Source organism: Neophocaena asiaeorientalis, unplaced genomic scaffold, assembly GCF_003031525.2.
Source record: "Neophocaena asiaeorientalis asiaeorientalis breed wild unplaced genomic scaffold, Neophocaena_asiaeorientalis_V1.1 scaffold30, whole genome shotgun sequence".
NCBI lineage: Eukaryota > Metazoa > Chordata > Mammalia > Artiodactyla > Phocoenidae > Neophocaena > Neophocaena asiaeorientalis.
The window spans coordinates 5,568,913-5,591,491 of record NW_020174923.1 but is presented as its reverse complement, the minus strand read 5'-3'; the positions used below and the strand labels follow the sequence as shown (position 1 = coordinate 5,591,491).

At 49.4% G+C, this 22,579-nt stretch overlaps 1 protein-coding gene across 1 annotated transcript in view; it reads left to right on the top strand.

The window, feature by feature from the left end:
- SDK2 (sidekick cell adhesion molecule 2) overlaps window positions 1-22,579 on the top strand; it is a 106,611-nt gene that overhangs the window by 34,508 nt on the left and 49,524 nt on the right. Inside the window, 9 exon segments of the mRNA XM_024761133.1 lie at window positions 3,259-3,435; window positions 3,774-3,910; window positions 4,869-5,016; window positions 8,781-8,921; window positions 10,388-10,569; window positions 11,113-11,228; window positions 20,269-20,464; window positions 20,664-20,762; window positions 21,148-21,339. Of these exon segments, the coding sequence (XP_024616901.1) occupies window positions 3,259-3,435; window positions 3,774-3,910; window positions 4,869-5,016; window positions 8,781-8,921; window positions 10,388-10,569; window positions 11,113-11,228; window positions 20,269-20,464; window positions 20,664-20,762; window positions 21,148-21,339 (1,388 nt within the window).

Genomic DNA, 22,579 nt, shown 5'->3' with positions numbered 1-22,579 from the left:
GCCGTGACAGATGGGACCCTGGAAACCAAGGTTGGAGGCAAGGGTACCAAAACTTTTTTTTTTTTTTTTGCTTTACTTCCCCTTTTTTATTTTATTTTTTATTGAAGTATAGTTGATTTACAATGTCGTGTTAATTACTACTGTAGGGCAAAGTGATTCCGTTCTACATATGTATGTATATTCTTTTCCATTTTGGTGTATCAGAGGACATTGAACATAGTTCTCTGTGCTACACAGTAGGACCTTGTTGTGTAAAGGCTGTGTATAAAAGCTTACATCTGTAACCCCAACCTCCCAGTTCACCCTTCCCCAACCCCCTCCCCCTTGGCAACCGCCAGTCTGTTCTCTATGACCGCGATTCTGTTTCTGTTTTGTAGATAAGTTCATTTGTGTCATATTTTAGATTCCACATGTAAGTGATAGCATATGGTATTTGTCTTTCTCTTTCTGACTTACTTCACTTAGTATGATAATCTTTAGTGCATCCACATTGCTGCAAATGGCATTATTTTGTTCTTTTTTATGGCTAATATTCCATCGTGTGTATGTACCACATCTTTTTTATCTGTTCATCGGTCCGTGGACATTTAGGTTGTTTCCATGTCTTGGCTATTGTGAATAGTGCTGCTATGAACATAGGGGTGCATGTATCTTTTTGAATTATAGTTTTTTCTGGATATATGTCCGGGAGTGGGATTGCTGGATCATTTGGTAGTTCTATGTTTAGTTTTCTGAGGAACCTCCATACTGTTTTCCACAGTGGCTGCACCACCTTACATTCAAGGGTACTAGGCTTTTAGGTCCACACCCATTCTCAGAGGATCTGTCTCAGGCCCCAGTTGGAGAAACACCTCATTAAACATGAAACATTGGCCCTTTAGGATAGCCATCATCAAATGCAGACATGAGCCTTGAAATCACATAAGTGGAGTTAGAACATGGCCAACAGATAATCTAGAATATGCTTATCCCAGGGTTTATTAGATTTTTATTAAAAAAATTAATATACCAACTATAAAAATGTCTTCCAGGAGAACCCACATGTTCTCCCCGTAGAACGCTGCTGTGGGCCTCAGACCCACACATAAATAGCCGCTATTATTTTAACATCCATTAATTGAAATTTTTTATTGTAACGAAAAGCTCTATCAAGTCAGTAAAACTTTAAAATAAATTGGTATTTTATTCAAATGCTATCTACTAATACTTGGGAAAAACTTGCACATTTTATTCATCCTCTGGACAATTCTTGTGAACAGAGAGATTTAGGGACCCTTTGCAATATATCTGCAGGCCCACGTTCCAGGACCACCAGTGAACTACAGATGGGAAATCACTGTTCCAGTTTACTGGAGGGGTCCTCGCCTTAGAGTGGAATTACCCATCTAGGACAATCTTTTTTAGATGGGGGAGGGAACGGAATTGGTCCATCATCCCCCCAAACTGGCAAAATCTGTGGCCAAGGCCACCCCGACATCTCCCACGCACGCCTGGTTTCCATCACCTTGGGGGAGGGGAGCTTCCCGGCAGCCTTCCACCTCCTTGAGGTGAGTCTTAGGGGTGGGGTGAGCCCCAGACTTAAGTATTTTTTAGAAGTCCCCGAAGTGATTCTGATGTGTAGCCAGAATTAAAAATCCCTGTTGTGGCGGCAGGAAACATACCAGGGGTTCCCTGAGTAGACAGACTGGAAAGGATTTGAACAACCAAATCAGACTAAAGTGGTAGCCACTTAATCCTGGTTACATATCCTCAGAATAAAGCTGGGCTCCAGGGGACGCAGGCTGGGCAGGTATAAGTGGCAGCATGTAAAACCTCCAAAGTTGCTTCTGTTTGGTATCTGAACGCAGATCTAGACTGAATCCGAACAGTCCACCTTGTTAATATTAATCACTATTGTTACTGTTTTTTCTTATCATACAGCTAATAGGTATCCGTTTTAGGAGGACAATATAGAAAATGCAGGTAAACCAAAGACCATGGGGAGGGATGGAGAGAGAGGAAGTGGAAAAGTAGATTAATCTGTGTTTCCTTTCACTAGAGATAGTAGTATTTGGGTGTCATTTGAAAAAACTAGAAACAGTGTTTTACTCTGTTTTTTCCCTTATGAACCTATTGTGAATCCCTTCCTCTGTCAGTTATATGACTGTTCAGTCCTCCACTGTGTGGATGCCACATAATTTGTTACCAGTTCCCTAATGCTGGGTGTGTGGATTGTTTCTGAATTTTTGCTCATGTTAAGAAATATCATTCTGAATGTCCTTATAACCTGAGGACTATAAAATATTATTTAGGGCTTCCCTGGAGGCGCAGTGGTTGAGAGTCTGCCTGCCGATGCAGGGGACGCGGGTTCGTGCCCGGGTCCGGGAAGATCCCACAGGCCGCGGAGCGGCTGGGCCCGTGAGCCATGGCCGCTGAGCCTGCGCATCCGGAGCCTGTGCTCCGCAACGGGAGGGGCCGCAGCAGTGAGAGGCCCGCGTACCGCAAAATATATATATATATATATATTACAGGCTCATTCTCCCCAGCCATCTCACACTCCCTAAACCCAGAGAGTTCTAGGGCCTTGTGACTCCGCCCCATCACCCTGTCCCTTCATTGAGCAACTGATGGGTTATTAGGAAAGCATCCCAGCCCGACCGCATTCCTGCCCTGGTCTCCCTGGTTGCCCTTCCCTGGGGGGAAGCAGCCCAGGAGCTGGCACCCTGTGTGTGTTGATGACAATTATCGTGTCTCCTCCAGAACAAATCCAGAGCAGGTATGGCTCATTGTCAGGCACGGGCATGTGTGTAGTTTCTCAAATCCCCCTTTGTACTGACTGACCAAAGCTAAAGTGATTTTTCTAGATGCCAAAGTTAATTTGTCACAGTGATGCCTTGATCTAATGATTCCCTTCATAAAACCAAGTCCCCACATGTAGTCTACATGGAGACGTTCATTCTTTTTCCAACCCTAATCTGTTAACCTCTTTGGAAGAATACCTTTTGTCCACTCTGCACCGCTTGGTGATGGCTTCCGGTCAAAAGCAGCCAGGCTGTGACCTGGACCTGAACTGAAGGAGTGAATGGTGGGTAATGATGTGGTCACGCTCCTGGACCAAGGGCCCCACCCGCAGGCGTGATGGGCTGCAGGTGCACCCGCTGTGGCTGGGGGCTTGCCCCCTGCCCACCTTTGGAGCTCCCTGCTCCAGACCAGCCCTGGGCTGTGCCCACCCCAGCAGTTTTTTTCCTCTCTTTACATAGCGGTCCTTCTTACTCTCAGGTACGTCTGGGAGAAGGATGGGGCCACACTGAGCATGGAGGGCAACCCCCGCATCCGTCTGGACAGAAACGGCTCCCTGCACATCTCGCAGACGTGGTCCGGGGACATCGGCATCTACACCTGCCGGGTGCTCTCAGCCGGAGGCAACGACTCTCGCAGTGCCCACCTGCGTGTGAGGTGAGGGCAGGCTCCGGGGGGTAAAGGGGTGCAGGCAGCAAAGGGAAGGCTGCGTCTAGGCAGGCCACCTGGCCAGGTGTGACCTGAGCCCGCCCACCTCACCCCAGCATCCTCCAGGCCTTCGCCAGCTCAGTTCGGCCCCTGTCAAGGGCGGGGAGTCTGGGTTATGGCTTTGGCCAGGTGGGCTCCAAAGCCAGTGCACAGAATCTCCAGCTAGATGGCCCCAAAGGCTGGGTTCGGGGGCCGAGCACCAGATATCATGGGAGCTCAGACTGAGTCCTGGGTGTCACCTGATTCTAGACCTCACGGGGGGGCCCCGCCACACCTGTCTCCTCCAGGCAGCTGCCTCACGCCCCTGAGCACCCAGTGGCGACTCTCAGCGCCGCGGAGAGAAGGGCCATCAACCTGACGTGGGCCAAGCCCTTTGACGGCAACAGCCCGCTGATCCGCTACGTCCTGGAGATGTCGGAGAACAGTAAGGCTGCTCCCACCCCTCCACCGACCGCAGCCAGGGCAACCCCACGTCTGTGCCTTTGAGCCAACCCTCTGGACGGCCCAGCTCCCTCATCTGTAGAATGAGCCACGGCATCCTGCAGTCGTGTGACAATTGAACGAGATGACGCACAGGCTGGACTTGGGACCTGCCACCCAGAAGCCTCCAAGTCACTGGCCATTAGTTTTTTGTTTGTTTTTTGTTGGTTTTTTTTATTATTATTAATTTATTTATATATATATATATATATATATTTGGCTGCGTTGGGTCTTCGTTGCTGTGTGCGGGCTTTCTCTAGTTGCGGCGAGCGGGGGCTACTCTTCGTTGCGGTGCGTGGGCTTCTCGTTGCAGTGGCTTCTCCTGTTGCGGAGCACGGGCTCTAGGCGCACGGGCTTCAGTAGTTGCGGCTCTCGGGCTCTAGAGTGCAGGCTCAGTAGTTGTGGCCACGGGCTTAGTTGCTCCACGGCATGTGGGATCTTCCCGGACCAGGGCTCGAACCCGTGTCCCCTGCATTGGCAGGTGGATTCTTAACCACTGTGCCCTCAGGGAAGTCCCTGGCCATTAGTTTTGTTTTTTTTTTTTAATTTTTATCCTCCATCCCCAAGCCATGAACTCCAAAATTAGCAGGAATTATTTGAGTGGTGTTTCAAATACAGTTTGCTAGAGCACATCAATTTGAGAAAAAACAAAAAAGATAGAAAAGACAAATGCCTCTCAGTTCCCATGAGCCCTTGCTCCCTCCCCACGACCCCCCAACCCCCTGGGACCTGTAGGCTAAGGGGACCCAGAAAAATGACGTGACCAGCCTCTACTGGACCAAGCTGGGGAGGTACTACCCTGCCAGCCCAAACGAGGCTGGACCCCTGCTGGGAATGGAGGGCGGGGAAGAAGCGTGCACCCCCAAGATGCCTACCTCAGCCTCCACCCTCTGTCCCTGTAGATGCCCCCTGGACGGTGCTTCTGGCCAGTGTGGACCCCGAGGCCACCTCGGTGATGGTCAAGGGCTTGGTTCCCGCACGTTCCTACCAGTTCCGTCTTTGTGCCGTCAACGACGTGGGGAAAGGACAGTTCAGCAAAGACACAGAGAGGTGAGGGGAGCCGGGTGGGTGTCTGTCAGGGGCTCAACTCACTAACCCAGTTGAGTTGTCCTTCTCACTGTGGGCCATGCAAGTTCCAAGACTTAACCCCATTCTGCTCTACATCCCCATGGGTTGCCATCATTGTTAAACGCGTGTGAATTTCCAAAGACGTCTAGGATCTACACGGATCTCTGTATGCAGTGCCTTGCATGGTGCCAGACCCCATGAAGCCTCCAACAAAGCTTTTTTTAAAATGATGAAAGTTTAATAAAAACAGCAGTTCACGCGTTTTAACACCCACTTGTGTAGGAGGCGCATTCTAGCCACCTAGACCCCCGTAGAACAAGCAGCCTCCTCTAGTAAGAAAAAAGACATCAGGTCAGAATGATAGTGACACCAGTTCCATGCCCCAAAGCTGTGTGCTTTGCTCTTTATTTTTTTATGTGTATTTTTATTTTTTCCAGATTTATTGAGATATCGTTGACTTGTAACATTATGTAAGTTTAAGGTGTACAATGCGTTGATTTGACACACTCCTCTATGGCAAAATGATTACCCCCATGGTGTTAGCTGACACCTCCATCCTGTCACATAATTACCGTTTCTTTTTGTGGTGAGAACATTTGAGATCAACTTTCTTAGTAACCTCCAAGTATATAATACAGAATTCTTAGCTATAATCACCGTGCTGTGTATTCCACCACCAGAACTTGTTATTCTTATAACTGGAAATTTATGCCTTTTGACTAACATCTTCCCCAGCCCCCCACCTCCTCTATTCCTCTGAGTTCAGCTCCTTTAGATTGCACATACAAATGTCTTTCATTTCTTTCTCTGCCTGTCTTTCTCTGCCTGACTTATTTCACTTAGCATAATACCCTGCTGGTCCATCCATGTTTTTGCAAATGGCAGAATTTCTTTCTGTCTCATGGCTGGAAAATCTTTCGCTGTATAGCTATGTTACATCTTCTTTATCCATTTATTTGTTGACGGACACTTAGGGTGTTTCCATATCTTGGCTATTGTGAATAATGCTGCCGTAAACATGGGGGTGCAGATATGTCTTCGAGATCCTGTTTTCATTTCTTTGGGGTGAATATATACCCAGAAGTGGGGTAGCTGGATCACGTGGTAGTTCTGTTATCAATTTGGGGGGGAACCTCCATATTGTTTCCCATAGTCCCTGTACCAGTTTTTACTCCCACCAACAGTGCACGAGGGTCCCTTTTATCCACATCCCCACCAACACTTGTTGTTTGTTGTCTTTTTTGTTTTTGTTTTGCGGTACGCGGGCCTCTCACTGTCGTGGCCCCTCCCGTTGCGGAGCACAGGCTCCAGACGCGCAGGCTCAGCGGCCACAGCTCACGGGCCCAGCCGCTCCGCGGCATGTGGGATCTTCCCGGACCGGGGCACGAACCCGCGTCCCCCGCATCGGCAGGCGGACTCTCAACCCCTGCGCCACCAGGGAAGCCCTGTTTGTTGTCTTTTTGAATAGCCATTCTGATGGGCGTAAGGTAACATCTCACTGTGGTTTTGGTTTGCATTTCCCTGATGGTTAGTGACGTTGAGCACCTTTTCATTGACCTGTTGGCCATTTTTATGTCTTTTTTGGAAAAATGTCTTTGCAGCTCATTTGCCCATTTTTTGATCAGATTATTTCATTTTTTGCTGTTGAGCTGTATGAGTTCTTTATATATTTTGGATATTAACCCCTTATCAGATACACGGTTTGCAGATATTTTCTCCCATTCCATTATGTCGTCTTTTGATTTTGTTGTTTCTTTTTCTGTGCAGGTGCTTTTTAGTTTGATATAGTCCCACTTTTATTTATTTTTGCTTTTGTTGCTTGTCCTTTTGGTGTCATATCCAGGAAATTACTGCCAAGACCAAAATCAAGGAGCTTTTCTCTTATGTTCTATTCTAGGAGTTTTATAGTTTCAGGTCTTAAGTTTGTCTTTAATCCATTTCGAGTTCACTTTGGGGAGTGGTGTAAAATAGAGGTCCAATTGCCTTCTTCTGCATATGGTTATCCAGTTTTCCCAACATCATTTATTGAAGAGACTATCCTTTTCCCACTGAGAAGAGTCAATATTGTTAAAATGTCCATATCGCCCAAAGCCATCCATTGATTCGATGCAAGCCTTATCACAATTCCAACGGCATTTTTCACAGAAATAGTAAAAAACGATTCTAAAATTTGTATAGAGCCACAAAAGACCCCAAATAGCCAAAGCAATCCTGAGAACAAAGAACAAAGCCAGAGGCACCACACTTCCTGATTCCCAACTATACTACAAAGTTATAGTAAACCAAAAGAGTATGCTACTCATAAAAATAGACACATAGGGGATTCCCTGGTAGTCAAGTGGTTAGGACTCAGCACTTTCATTGCTGTGGCCCGGGTTCAATCCCTGGTTGGTGAACTGAGATCCTGCAAGCTGCATGATGCAACCAAAAAAAAAAAAAAAATAGACACATAGACCAATGGAACAGAATTGAGAGCCCAGAAATAATGGCAAATAGAAATAGCAAACAGTACTTGCTAAGGGAGCCAAGAATGCACTTTGCTCTTTAAAAGATGCTCTTTGGCGTGTACACAGACCCCCCCCCGCCACTGGGTTAAATCAATCATTGTGGTTTCCCCACAGTTCCAATAAGCTTGAATCCCTCTGGCTTTTACTAGGGGGATGCCACAGGGGCTGTGACACTCTAACAGGAGGGAGAAGTGACAGCTAACAGCGTGGCATGGAGAGCGGTTATAGGAGAATTTATTCATTCACTGTTTACTGAGCACCTACTATGTGCCAGGCCATGTTTGGACCACGAGAGGTGGTGCAGGGGAAAAAAATGGACATAGCCCCAATCCTTCAGAGCTACGAAATCCCAATAACAAGAGGCCTCGAAGTGTAGGGAAACCATCCTATAACTTCTCCAGTCCTTCAGGCTTCCCTGTGTAATGCTGATTCATCTTTCTAACGAATTGTCCTGAGTCAGCAAGTAAAAGGTTAGATTACCCTCACTTTAGGCTTTACAAAGCCATGGGAGGGTGCAGGATGTTTTGGAAAAGCTATCCATCAGGAAACAAAAACATAAACAAAACGGGAAAGACATCCATCAAAAATAATCAACTTTTGTTGTTAATGGATGCATGTCAGTTATGTGAAAAATACAGAAGTGGAATGCTGTGTACCCTGGCCATGCCAGAGAAAGAAATGCAGTAGCACTGGGCTTCGGGGGGTACGGGGATGCTCAAACTCTCACGCACACACCACGCCACCCCTACCCGGCCTGCCCCACCCTGCCAGGGCTCAGCTGGTTCGTAAAGGAAGCGTGGTTCAAGTTCACCGCCAGCTGGTAACTGGGAGGTGAGTATTTGACACTCCTGCTTCTAAAATACTTGAACACTCATGACATCATCAACCCCGACAGCAGCTTCTTTGACAAATGGGAAACCAAGGCCTGTGTCCCTCAACCGCACAGAAAATACACATATCTGGTGCTTTACAGTGTTCTAAAAGGACTTCCATATACATTGTGTCATTCGAGCTTCAGCCACTCATAAAGCAGGCAAGTGGACTTTATGATACTGCTTTTACAGGTAAAGAAGCAAGCTCAGAGAGGTTAAGCGACTGGCCCAAAAGCACACAGCAATTGTGCAGAGTCATCCAGGGACAGAGCAGGGTGGGGCCTCTTCCTATCCTATTAAACTCCTGTATTTACCGTGGAGACTAGGAGTGAAAAGCCCTGCCCATTCTTGGTGTTTTCCTATGCAGGGTCTCCCTTCCTGAGGAGCCCCCCACGGCCCCTCCACAGAATGTCATCGCCAGCGGCCGGACCAATCAGTCCATCATGATCCAGTGGCAGCCACCTCCCGAGAGCCACCAGAATGGCATCCTTAAGGGCTACATCATCAGGTAGGCGTCCGCACCAGGGAAAGGAGGGCCGCCCAGACTCAAGAGGAAAGAGATGAGGGAGGGTCAGGGAGTGGATTGGAAAACAGAGCAGATTCATGGCAGGTCCTTCTTCATCAACAAGGACCAGGCAACAAGAAATGCCTACACTACAGTAGGAAGGATTGAAGTTAGACATCTAGAAGAACTTCCAGCAGTGAGAGCCTTGGAAACCAATAGGAATGGTTAGAGAGGAGATACAATGTAGCCTCCTTAAGGCTGTATGGATGGCAAGTCTGCCAGACGTCAGGGCTACATAGGAGTAGGGCTACACAGAGACACATAACTATCCAGGGGACCAACCACCTGGGAAACCAAGAATATTCTAGCAGGCCAGATTTCCCCAGGACAGACAATGAGTGGACGAATTACTAGGCCAAGAACTGGTTGAAAAGTGGAAGTCCTGTCTTTGGTCCCTACTGCCAAATGAAGCCCAGTTATATAGCCTTTTATTTTTACATTTGACTGTGGGTGCTTTACTGGTAACCTGAAAGTGTATTATTACGTTGTTACTAAAATTTGGTATTCATAAAAGAAAATTAGCCTGCTACTTGAAACTTCTGAGAACTTGTGTCAGTATTCTGAACCCTGGCTGGTTGCAAGATGCTAGGCAACTTCACACGTCTCTCTCCTGAATGTGTGCACTCGCAGCCCTGGAATTCCCCGATTTTGGAAGCAGTTACTGTTGGTCTGGCTGCTCTATTATTGGTTAATCTCGTCGTGGGCTTTTTGGTAAATCCTAAAGGGTGGTGGTTCTCAAAGTGTGGTCCCTGGACCAGCAACGTCAGCATCACTTGAGAACTTGATAGGAATGCAAATTCTCAAGTCCTACCCCTCAGCTATGGAATGAGAACCTTTGGGATAAGCCCAGCAATCTGTGTTTCAACATATCCCATTTCTTTATTACCCTGCATTCTTTTTTCCAGTAGAAGGTGGAACTTGGTAGAGTATGTAGCCTCAGATTTTTTTCTTTCCACCTCAGTGAATGGCTGTCAAAAGAGGGAGCCGTTCTCCTAGAAGGAGAAAGGAAATGAGCCCAACCTTTGGAGATCGCTCTCTGATCAGCGACCCCTCAAAGCTAGACCCGTGAGATCTTCCCAGGAACTCTGAGCATCCCTGGCTAGCTATCCTACCAATGTCCTCCTCCCCCGTCAAAAAGAAGAGTTCAGACACATCCCCTGGACTTGCGTTATCCCGTGGGGTAGCCGCTGGTCACTTGCAGCCATTTAAATTAAGAAAAAAAGTAAAGTAAATGACAAACGTAGTTCCTCAGTTACATTAAGCACGTTTCAGGTGCCCCAAAACCACAAGTGCCAGCCGGTTCCATGTTGGACAGCATGGATGTGGGTTTCCACCATCACAGACAGCTTCCTGGGCACGAGGACAGCAGGCTGACTCCAATCCATTTCCTCTTGGCTTTCTCCCCTCAGGTACTGCCTGGCTGGGCTGCCTGTTGGGTACCAGTTTAAGAACATCACGGATGCTGATGTCAACAACCTGCTGCTGGAGGACCTCATCATCTGGACCAACTACGAGATCGAGGTGGCCGCCTACAACAGCGCCGGACTGGGTGTCTACAGCAGCAAAGTCACCGAGTGGACACTGCAGGGAGGTGGGTGGGGACAGTGGCCGTGGAAGGGCTGGTACTTCCCCCTCTCCGTGCCTGATGGGTCCTGACTGTCCGGTCCTGACTGCCTCACCCGTGTCACCTGTTTTATCCAGTCCCAGGCTGTCGCATGCTGTGCCCAGCTACCCCGTAGGGTGGGAGGACGGAGGGAAAGATGGATGAAGAGGTTGGGGTGGGTGTGATGAATGCAGAGGCTTCGGGGATACAGGGACCTTCTGCAAAGTTTCCCATTAACTGGATCATGAAACAGCTTACATTTAGCATTGTACCTAAAAACCACCCTGAGCATTTTCAGATCCATCACTTTTATTTGTGGGTACCCTGTGAAATGGGCCAGACCGGTTTTATTAAGCCCAAACTAATCTGCAGAAAGAGGGCATCTGAAGTCTCCATAGCAGCAGGGGAGGAGCTGGGGGGAGGGGGGTAAAGCAGTGTCTGCAGACCTCATGTGTTTTCCCTGTTTAACTGGGCCAGACAGTCAGACTGTGCCCCCTCCACGCACACCCCTACCTCTCTGCTCTCCTCCAGTGCCCACGGTCCCTCCAGGCAACGTGCATGCAGAAGCCACCAACTCCACGACCATCCGCTTCACCTGGACTGCCCCCAGCCCCCAGTTCATCAACGGCATCAACCAGGGCTACAAGGTACATAAGGCCTCTCCTTGCCCCGAGAGGAAGCCTGGAGATTCTCGAAAGGACGCAGGCTGCAGAGGCAGGGAGAAGGCGAGGAAGGGGGAGGAGGGAGTCCCCGCTCTGTCTCTGAATCATTGGTTCAAGCCAAGCAGAGGACACATGATCAAGGCAAGGGGCATGCGGGCTTTCCCCGGGTCCACGTCCAGGCCGCGGGGAATACGGACACTGGCCTGTCTGAGACCCAGTGCAGGGAGCAGTCAGTCTCGATGAGCCTGCCTTATGAACAAAACCAGGTTTGCTTCAGGCTCAGGGTCCCCACACAGCCACGGCCCCATCAGAAAAATCCAGAACGGGGCTTCCCTGGTGGCGCAGTGGTTGAGAGTCCGCCTGCCGATGCAGGGGACACGGGTTCGTGCCCCGCTCTGGGAAGATCCCACATGCCGCGGAGCGGCTGGGCCCGTGAGCCATGGCCGCGGAGCCTGAAAAAAAAAAATTGTTGGGGAGATGTAGGAGTCCAAGGTCAAGGTGCTGATAAGGCTGGTTCCTTTTGAGGCGTCTCTTCTTGGCATGTAGACGGCCGCCTTCTCTGTGTCCTCACGCATCTTCCCTCTGTGTGTCTGTGTCCAGATTTCGGCTTCTTAGAAGGACACCAGTTCTGTGGGATGAGGATCCAGGCTAAGGACCTCGTTTTAACTTAATTACCTCTTTAAAGGCTATCTCCAAACACAGTCACATTCTGAGGTCCTGGGGGTTAGGGCTTCCACATAAAAATTGGAGGGGAAACAATTCAGCCATAACAAAAAGCACTAGTAGCGGTGGTGATGGTGATGGTAGTAAATTTGCTATAATTGGAACTGTGCTGCAAGTCGGGACTTCTCAACCATCCCCTTCTGGCAGCCACTGCTGGGTCTCTCCTCTCACCCCACGAGGAGCACGGAGCTGACCTTCCCTTAGAGAATGGGAGATGGCAGATCACAGAGTGTGTGGTCCACACCGTGTTTTACAGCTTGGCCCCAGCTGAGTGGGGCGGGTGGGAGGAGGCAGTGCGCTCCCTCCGGATGTGAGAGGCATGTCACCAGGAAGCCAGCCGTGGAGGGCAGGGAACCGCGGGCTCTGCTGGCCTCGAGGTGACCGCAGATACTTCCAGAAGATTCCCACACCACCCGTGTGTGACAACAAGGACCATTTCTAGGACTAGCAACCTTAGCCTTTGTTGCTGCAAGGTGGGGATGGCTGGACGGGAAGGGGCTGAGATTAAATCACCCAGAGAATTTTCTGCTGGTGTTTCAAGTAAAGGAGGGAGGGTCCAGATCCCGATACACCCCAGCCGTAGCCATCTCGCTTCCAGGAAAGTGCATCACCGAGGCTGAGCGGGGCCCTCCTGGACCAGGGCTGTAGCTGCTCGCCGGTAGTGCCGGCTGGCTGGAGAAACCTCCTAATTGGGACTCTGGGGGGAGGCAGTGGAGGGAAGAGGGAGGCTTGCGTCATGCAGAGGAACTGAGCTGGGAAGAATTAGCTTCTTGCTGCCGATCCTATGTTTCCTTCCACTTTGGGGAGACCTGGGCTGCAAACTTCTAAGGTAAATGGCTCCCAGAGGGCCAAGGAGACCAGCTTAGTGGCCGGGAGAATTAGGGCAATGACCCAGAGCCAGAGGAAGCTGCAGAAGCCCACCTGATTCCCAGGTCCAGTCTGTGCCCAGCAGCCCGTAACTGCTCCAAGAAAGTCAGCAGAAATGAATTGTCCAGATAGCTTGAGCATAGAAACTGGTGCTTAAGAAGAGATCACGCTTACAGGGCACTTTCTACAGGCCAGGCAGGATGCCTGGGCTTCCCTCACATTCTTGTCTCATGCAAGCTGCACAAGACCCCTAAGAAGGAAGGCTTGTTATCATCACCCCATTTTACAGAGGAGGAAACTGAGGCATGAGGGCCAGTGACTTGTTCACAGTCAGAGTAACTGCAAAGCTTGGCTTCAAACTCCAGAGCCTGCACCTTGTCTTGCATTAAAAGGAAAGTGTTGTATGATTTAATTGTAAGATAATAACTATAACTTGATTTTTTCTAAGTATGAATGGATACGAGTGGGGATTTTGTTTCCTGCTCCTTTGGCCTTCAGTATCACAGGGAGGAAAAAAAAGCAGTGTCCGTCCCTTCCATCCTTCCAGTGAGAAGGGACCTTTTTTCCCCTTTGAATTGTGAACGATTTCAAACATCTACAAAAGTAGTGAGGAGACTAAGATGACTTGATAAGACCATAATGCACCCTGGCTTCGACGGTTACCAACTCACGGCCCAATGCGTTCCCTCTATTTTCCAGCCCTCTGCTTCTCCCCTAGAATATTTGTAAGGAAATCCCAGGTATTGTAGCCTTTCATCCATAAATATTTCTGCAGAGAGATATTATAGATAAAGTCTCTACTTAAAACCTAAACACAATAACCAGATTCCCATTATAGTGCCTTAAAAAATCAACAGTCCCCTTAATAGCATCAGATACCCGGTCAGCGTTCAAATTTCCCCAGTTGCCACGGCGTTTCTTTTACTGGTTGGTTTATTTGCCTCAGGGTCCAAATGAGAGTCACACAATTGCAATTGGTTGAAGTTTTCTAGGTCTCAGTTGATCTACAGATTCTCTCTCTCCTTTCTCTCTCTCACTCTCTCTTCCTTTTAATTTATTTAGTAAAGAAACTTAGTCAGGGCTTCCCTGGTGGCGCAGTGGTTGAGAGTCCGCCTGCCGATGCAGGGGACACGGGTTCGTGCCCCGGTCCAGGAAGATCCCACATGCCACGGAGCGGCTGGGCCCGTGAGCCATGGCCGCTGAGCCTGCGCGTCCGGAGCCTGTGCTCCGCAACAGGAGAGCAGGAGAGGCCACAACAGTGAGAGGCCCACGTACTGAAAAAAAAAAAAAGAAACTTAGTCATTTGTCCTATAGAGTTTTCCACAGCCTGGATTTGCGACTGCATCCCTGTGGGGTCATTTAATATATTCCTCTGAACACTATATTTGCAGTAAATTGGAATTTAGAACTAGAGGCTTGATCATATTCGGATTTGATGATTTTTTTTTTCAAAATATTACTTCCTAGATGGTGCTGTGCATTTTCATTAAAAGGCACAGAGTCTGCCTGTCTCTCTTACTAGGACGTGGTGACCATTGACCACCCTTGTGTGCTCTATTATCTCAATAGGGGATACTTGAGGATATGAAATGTATTCAAGTATGAAAATGAGGATACTTGAATATTATGATTTCTCCTTGATTTATGAGCTGAAATACTTTCCCCCCAAAAGAATTTTTCTGTTAACAACTTTTTGGTTACCTGAAGGCTTAGTTCATCTGGGAAAAGCATGGTAAATGCTCAGTTCTTTTCCATGACTTAACAATTTTCAGAATAGTGAATTGGTTCCTTAGCATCTTCTAAGGTGACAGATGAGTTTGGATGGGGGCAGAGGGAAGCATCTTTTTGTTTTGTTTTTGTTAGTATTATTATGTCCTTAAGGGTTTTTAATACGTCTGATATGTTTCAATCCACTGCCATTATTACTCTTATTGATACCAAATTGACCCATCACCCACCTCTTCCAAGTTGGTGAGTCCTTTTGATGTGGCCCCAGGAGTCTTTTTTTTTTTTTAATTCTTTATTTATTTATTTATTTATTTATTTTTGGCTGTGTTGGGTCTTCGTTTCTATGCAAGGGCTTTCTCTAGTTGTGGCGAGCGGGGGGCCACTCTTTTTTTTTTTTGCTGTACGCGGGCCTCTCACTGCTGTGGCCTCTCCCGTTACGGAGCACAGGCTCCGGACGCACAGGCTCAGCGGCCATGGCTCACGGGCCCAGCCGCTCCGCGACATGTGGGATCTTCCCGGACCAGGGCACGAACCCGTGTCCCCTGCATCGGCAGGCAGACTCTCAACCACTGCGCCACCAGGGAAGCCCGGGGGCCACTCTTCATCGCAGTGCACAGGCCTCTCATTGTCACGGCCTCTCTTGTTGTGGAGCACAGGTTCCAGACGCACAGGCTCAGTAGTTGTGGCTCACGGGCCCAGTTGCTCCGTGGCATGTGGGATCTTCCCAGACCAGGGCTTGAACCCGTGTCCCCTGCATTGGCAGGCAGATTCTCAACTACTGCCCCACCAGGGAAGCCTGCCCCAGGAGTCTTTGATAGGTTCCTTGCTATCTGGTATGACAGGGTGGCCCAAGCTTTTCCTCCCCTGTGCCTGGGATCAGCCATGTCATCAAGGAGCCCTTGTTTCTTTTTTTTTTTTTTTGCGGTACACGGGCCTCTCACTGTCGTGGCCTCTCCCGTTGCGGAGCACAGGCTCTGGACACGCAGGCTCAGCGGCCATGGCTCACGGGCCCAGCCGCTCCACGGCATGTGGGATCTTCCCGGACCGGGGCACGAACCCACGTCCCCTACATCGGCCGGCAGACTCCTAACCACTGCGCCCCCAGGGAAGCCCCCTTGTTTCTTTTAATGATAGTTAGATACCAAAATCTGGGCACTGGGGCTGCTCCTGGTTCTAGCATTGGTTGTTGTTTCAAGGCCCTGTGAATGGACAACTCAGAAATACTTTTTTTAAAGATAAAACACATACTGATACTTCCAATTCAATTTCAGGACTCTAACATTTTAAAAATAATCTCATTGGTCTTTTGTCTCTCTTTTCTCCATTCTGAAAATCTAGTTTCTTCCACAGCAACAGAATTACTCACCTACTTGATCCCACAAATACCCACGACAGTTTCAGAACAGCAATATCAACACTGTGATTACTGAAAATAGTTTCAGATTATCTGTACTTCTTAGGATGTATCCCACATGGGATACAGTCCCCCCCTTTCTGTGTGCAAAGTCTCTGAAATGGTTTCTTTCTGTGTAATTTTGCTACAACTCAATATACGGTGAGGTTCATTTGTTTCATTTGGGTTTCGATTTTTAGGGATTGATTTTTTTATTTAATTGTATTCTATAATTATGTAGCATATTTACATGGTTCCAAAGTTAAATCTACAAAGTGAAGTTAATTCAGAAAAAAATCAGCCTGAATTCTGGTCCTCCTCCTTCCCAAGAGAAGTGATTTCTTTTTGTTTGTTGGTTTGGTTCGGTTTTCCCTTCCATGTCTTTAATGTAAACAAAGGCTATGCATGTATAAATGTGTACCGTCGCCTTCTTAGATAAATGACAGTGTACATACTTTCTCCATTTTGCTTTTTTATTTACATTGTATCCTGGAGGTCTCTCTGTAGGAGTATATAGAGATATTCCTTGTCCCTTTTTTAAAAATCTGTATCGTGTTCCATTATGTGGATCTCCCATTGTTTAGTCAGCCAGCTCCCTAGTGATGACATTTTGGTTGTTTCCAGTCTTTTACTATAACAAACATTTCTGCAGTGAATAGTTTTGTGCCTACATTTTTTCATACTGTCACATATAACTCTGAAATAGATTCTTAGAAGTGAGATTGCTGGGTGAAAAGATAAATGTGTATAATTTTTCTGCTATTGCCAAACCGTCCCCATTATTTTTTTAATTCTTTAATTTAATTTTTAACTGGGAATATATTTACACGATTCAAAAACCAACAAATGTAAAAAGATAAACTTATAGCAGGCAGACATCCTCCATCTCACGCCATGCCACCCCAGTCCCTCATCTGCCTGGTTCTATCCCACCCAACCTTGAAATTCTCCACACTCCAGGGAACCACTGTTGTTAATTTCTTACATACCCTTCCAGGATGTTTTGCGCGAATCCGTGCAAGAGAGATAGAAAAGTAGAGGGAAAGACAAACGGAGGGTGCAAAAGAGAATTTCCCCTACTTGTTTTTAACTCCAGAATCTAGCAGGTTGTGCTCTCCTAGACTCTCGAGCCCGCGATGTACTGCCTCCATCAGAAACAGGAGGCACGTCAGTTCAGCCCTTTTCTCTACAACCATTGAGGTAGCTAATACTGGCTCCTGTAATAGCCTGAGGCTCAGAGAGGTTGAGTGATTTTCCCAGGGTCACACAGTAAATGGCAAAGCTGTGCTCTGTCGTCCTTTCTCTCGGCTTTGGCTGCACGTTCTGCACCCTGGCCTCCCCACCATCCCACGCACACACGCCTTTCAGTTACAGGGGTGACCCCCTGGGCCTCTGCTGTCTGAGGTGGGATTGCCTGTCCCAGCATCTAGATCTGAAGTCCCCCCACAGGCACACTCACCCACACACCCCAGCCAGGCTCAGGGCTGCCCAGTCTGCTTAGAATCCAAGACCAAGGACCTAAGGAAGTAAATCAGCGCTGACCCCCGGTAACAAGAGCAGGCGTGGAGAACCCCCAGCCCTCACCTGGCAGCTGTGTGTACCTCGGCAGATAGAGGGCTGCGTCTAAGGTCTCAGGTCCACAAATCTGAAGCCGGATCCAGGTGGTCCCCCGTGCTCTGACCAGTCCTCAACCTTCCTGAGCCTTGGTTTCCTTTTTGTAGCAGCACGGGACAGTGACTCGCATGTCGTCCTCGTTGTGATGGTGAAACGGGACTGGTCCGTGATGGGCTTAACCCAGTGACAGGCACACATGGGACCAGAGCCCAGTGTGTGTGTGGAGCACAGCCTCCACCCCATGGCTGCCCAGAGCCCAGCCCCTTGGAAGCAATAGAGGCGCAGAAGACAATTCTGTTGTCTTCCTGGACCTGAGGGAGAGGCCTCTTAACCCTTAGCCTCCTCCTCTTTGGATGCAGCTACAGGACAAGTGGTTCACATCCCAGAGTAAATGTTTTGAAGCAACCCCTGTCCTGCCTCCGTCTTGGGCTCTGGGCCTGGACCTGGAGGATGATGCTGTGGTCATGACTCCACCCAACCGCACCACCATCACCCTGTACCCATCTTCTTTGTCGTATCTGAAGACAATTCCCTGTGAATGTGCTTTAAGGCCCCTGTCAAGACATTCTTTGTCCCTTATTTTTTTAAATAGTAGTGATCACGATTGGCCTAAACCCGAAAGAATAATATTTACCCAGATTTTGCACTTACTGGAGAATGCACCACACAGTTCTAATGGTGTAATTAATTCGAAATTACATTGATTAAAGTAAATTAAAACACCAAGCTTGTTTCTTAATCTACGCCAGCGAAGTTCAGCAGTTGAACTGCTGTGAAACAAGATAACCAAATTAAGGAGGCTACTTAACCTACCTATTAAATGCCACTTAGTGTTTCTGGTTAGTATTTTTAGGGTCTAATTGGTATCTAATTAACTTGCTATCGGCTATCTTTTCACAATACCAATTAAATTTCCAAACATCCTTTGTAAACACACGGCCATGAAAAGGAGGAGATGAGGCATTGTCATGGGCCTGAGTTAATCAGGAGACATTGGCGTGGTACTGTTTTATGTCTATAAATACCCAGGCTTATTAAAATTCATCCAGCGTTGCTTTTCACCATTAATTGCTATTTAATCAATTTGAAATAATTGAGGAAATCTGTGAGACCAGCTGTCATTGTTAGAGACAGACGAAGGGCCCAGAAGATAGGAGGGTGGGGCAGGAGGTCAAGAAGCAGCAGGGACGTGCAGCAACACGGACGCAACTAGAGATGCTCCTACTAAGGGAACTGAGTCAGACAGAGAAAGACAAACACCATACGATGTCACTCGTACGTGAAATCTAAAATACGACACAAACGAAGTTGTCTACGAAACAGAAACAGACTCACAGAGAACAGACTTGTGGTTGCCAGGGGGGAGAGGGCTGGGGGAAGGATGGATTGGGAGTTTGGGGTTAGCAGATGCTAACATAGCAGATGCTATATTTAATGCTAAAGTGTTATATAGAGGATGGATAAACAACAAGGTCCTACTGTATAGCACAGGGAACTATATTCACTATCCTGTGATAAACCATGTGGAAAAGAATATTTAAAAAAAAGAATGTATAGGGCTTCCCTGGTGGCGCGGTGGTTGAGAGTCCGCCTGCCGATGCAGGGGACGCGGGTTCGTGCCCCGGTCCGGGAAGATCCCACATGCCGCGGAGCGGCTGGGCCCGTGAGCCATGGCCGCTGAGCCTGCGCGTCCGGAGCCTGTGCTCCACAACGGGAGAGGCCACAACGGTGAGAGGCCCGCGTACCGCAAAAAATAATAATAATAATAAAATTAAAAAAGAATGTATAAATATGTATAACTGAATCTCTTTGCAGAAGTTAACACAACATTGTAAATCAACTTTATTCTTCAATTTTTAAAAAAACAGGCAGGAAGAGAAGGAAGGGGAGGTGGGGAGCTTATGCAATTATGGCTGGGATATGTAGAGTGGAGATTAGAGGAAAAGTGATGCTGAATTTCCAGACGGGGTTTTCTTGCCAATGCTCCACCTCTAGAGGACGGTTACAGTTGAAATCCCAACTTGGAACAAGTTTAAAAGAGAGAGTCATCTACATACTGGAGTTCTTAGGAGGAACTGCCCCGGCCCAGGCAGAGAAAGGCATGGGAGCCCAAGTGTAGAAGCAAAGACCCTCAGCTACCCAGGAGCTGTGTGATATATTGTAAGTCACTTAGCCTCTCTGAGCCTATTTCGTCATCTGTAAAACACAAGACTGGCTTCATGCCTGTGTGAGCGTTCAGGGCTCCACGCTCAGAAGGACCCCACGTTCAGTTAAATGCTCTGCTTCTGTTTCTGGAAATTCTTCATAATTTTTGAACAAGGGGGCCTCCATTTGCATTTTGCATTGGACCTGCAAATTATGGTAGCCAGTCTTGCCTGTATCTCCCTGTATCAAGTACCTCCCTGTGGGGTTGCTGTGGGAATCGAGCGGGAGAGGACTCACTGAAACCACCCTGCCCGGTACCTTGCTTAGAGTAAATCACTCAGCGAATGGAGCAGCACACCAAAGTGAGCTCCCAGAGGACAGATGCTCCAGTGGCCTGTGGGTATCCGCCCGGCCTCCCCTCCCTGGGAGGAGGGACCCTAGGAAAGCTGGGCCTCTGGACCCTCTCTGTCCGTTGGCCCAGCCTGTGGGAAAGCGCTGGGCCTCTGCTGGTGCGTACTTGCTGCCGCCGTGCTTGAGTGGCTGCCCTCTCCGCAGCTGATGGCCTGGGAACCAGAGCAGGAAGAGGAGGTTACCATGGTGACCGCCCGGCCCAACTTTCAAGACAGCATCCACGTGGGCTTTGTGTCGGGCCTGAAGAAGTTCACTGAGTACTTCACCTCGGTGCTGTGCTTCACCACCCCCGGCGACGGGCCTCGCAGCACCCCGCAGCTGGCGCGCACCCACGAGGACGGTAGGCAGCGCCCTAACCCCGGCTCCCTCTGACCCCACCCCCCTCCGTGGGCCAGGCCGAGCGCTCCAGGCCCAGGACGGCCCTGCTCTTGTCTTCGAGCCGGGAGTCACCCCTGGAGCCCCACGGGCTGTCTTGAGGACGGTGGTCTCTCTCCGGCTCTAACTGGCATTGGGTGGGTGGGGGACCCTTTTGGGTACAGTGCCAGGGCCCGTGGGACACCTGAGCTTCACTGAAATCCTGGACACCTCGCTGAAGGTCAGCTGGCAAGAACCAGGGGAGAAGAACGGCATTCTCACAGGTAGGCGCCACAGCGTCGCTGCCCCGGGGTGAGATGGGCGGCAAAGGCCCTCCCGTCCATCCCCCTCCCTTCGACCTAGTGTTCATCCAGAGCCTCCCAGCAGGCCACTCTTTCTTAGAAAGGACTCATGGGAGGCTCTCAGCCCCTGTGCTCTGAGCCGCATCCCAGATCTTCAGCCGCAGTGACCCACCCTCCCTCCTGCAATCCACACCCAACGAGGGGCACCCACCCAGGTTACACCCGGGGCCCCAGGCACGCTGCTCCCACCTCCCTCGGCCCCCTCCTTCCAATGCGTGTCCAACTGCCAGACTAGTAAGGAAGTGAGAAGCAGGGCAGAAGGTTAAGGTCCCAGCCAAGCTCACACCACACTGGGGCCTCTCCCCAGGATATCGGATCTCCTGGGAGGAGTATAACCGGACCAACACCCGCGTGACGCACTACCTGCCCAACGTCACCCTGGAGTACCGCGTCACGGGCCTCACCGCGCTCACCACCTACACCATCGAGGTGGCCGCCATGACCGCCAAGGGCCAGGGCCAGGTGTCCGCCTCAACCATCTCCTCCGGGGTGCCTCCAGGTGGGTGCCTGCTCCCAGCGCTGGGCTCCTGGCCTCTTGTTCTCCTGTTCGGGAGGAAGCCCCTTCTTCAGGAAGATTGGCTTCTTCCCACACAGCTCTCCCCTCCCTGGAGTCTGGGGTTCCCGGGTCCTCCCAGGGCCGGCTGCATCCTCGTGATGGTGAGGCCGTGTGGGCTGCTGCCGCTTCCTCCCCTGACTCTCAGGGCAGCCCGGGCCCCCGCAGAACCCCACCCTTGCCTCCTTCCGCCACTGCCCCCTCCCTCTACTCCCCCATCCTGCTCCAGGCATCAAGCAGCGGTATCTATGATTCAGGGGAAGAATTCTCACTGTCACCCAAAAGGTCCAAATGGATTCCAACCAGTGGAAATGTTGGTTGGGAAGGGGATAGAGCAGGGTGAGAATAACCTCACCCCCGGTGTAAACAGCAAGCTTTGGCCCCCATCGTGCTTCTACCAGGCTCTGTGACCCTGAGCAAATGAAGCGTCCCCCCCCCGTGCCTCAGTTTCCCCATCTGTGTCTATGGAGAGACGCACTGGATAGCCACGTGGTCCTGTCTGGGTCTGTAAGTCTGCTTGTGCGATGTGGCCAGAATCCCTCAACCCGCCCACCGAGGTGGTTGAGATACCTGAGCTTCAGTTGACCCCAAGTGATAAACTAGTGCTCACCTGGCCCAGAGCTCAGTGCATCTGTGCACTTAGCCCTCCCAACAACCCTGAGGTAGGCAATATTATTATCATCTCCATTTTACCAAGGAAGACACTGCGGCACAGAAAGGTTAGGTAACTTGCCCAAAGGCACACAGCATCAGAGGCAGTGGAGTTGGATTTCAACTCAGACAGTCCGACCCCAGAATCTGTTCTCTTTCTGTTCACCCTGAACCCCAAGGTTTCTGGTCAGAATACAGGGACTTCAGGAATTCCCTGGTGGTGTAGCGGTTAAGAATCCACCTGCCAATGCAGGGGACACGGGTTCGAGCCCTGGTCCTAGAAGATCCCACATGCCGCGGGGCAACTAAGCCCGTGCGCCACAACTACTGAGCCTGCGCTCTAGAGCCCGTGAGCCACAACTACTGAGCCCGTGTGCCTGAGCCCATGCTCCACAAGAGAAGCCACCGCAGTGAGAAGCCCACACACCTCAACGAAAAGTAGCCCCCGCTCGCTGCAACTAGAGAAAGCCCGTATGCAGCAACGAAGACCCAACGCAGCCAAAAACTAAATAAAGTTAATAATTAAAAGAAAAAA